This window comes from Camelina sativa, unplaced genomic scaffold (assembly GCF_000633955.1).
Source record: "Camelina sativa cultivar DH55 unplaced genomic scaffold, Cs unpScaffold01069, whole genome shotgun sequence".
Lineage (NCBI taxonomy): Eukaryota > Viridiplantae > Streptophyta > Magnoliopsida > Brassicales > Brassicaceae > Camelina > Camelina sativa.
In genome coordinates, this window is record NW_010922192.1 from 1 (window position 1) to 493 (window position 493).

General features: G+C 41.4%; 1 protein-coding gene across 1 annotated transcript; it reads right to left on the reverse strand.

Moving 5' to 3' along the window:
• Positions 1-7: 7 nt before the first annotated feature.
• Positions 8-285, reverse strand: LOC104774026 (the record flags this gene model as incomplete). Its single annotated transcript, XM_010498694.2, has 1 exon — positions 8-285. A coding segment is annotated over exon 1 (205 nt), but the record flags the coding sequence as incomplete, so codon positions are not given.
• Between the last annotated feature and the right edge of the window lie 208 nt (positions 286-493).

Below are 493 nucleotides of genomic sequence, written 5' to 3' on the forward strand. Positions count from 1 at the left end.
TCTCTGCCGTTACAACTTAAGAAGACGGTAGCAGCGGAAACAGGAGGGGCGTTTAGGTCACCGGTAAGGGTACACCGCAAGACACCTTGAATTTCGATGGTCCGAATTTGGAGGCCGTTTATAAGAAGGCCGTTTATAAGAAGGCCGTGGGAAAGGGAAGCGAGTGAAGCCATAAGAACAAGGGAGAGGAGAAACACATTTGCTTTCGCCATTTTTTTTTCTCTCAGTTTCTTCTTTACTTTCCAAGGAGTGATTTTGTTTTTGGTTGTGTGTGGCCTATGTGTGGCAAAGAAGCGAGTGAGAAGGGCTATATTGTTAGGAATTGGTAAAGAAAATATTATTATAATGCAAGTTGTGTCCTCATTAAATTATTACATACGACTTTATTATATATGGTCCACAATTAGCAATTTAGCATGCATGGCTAATTCCGTTTCTTGAATTTTGACCTTTCAACTAGTGCTGGGCACGGAATGGGTACCCTTGAATTTTC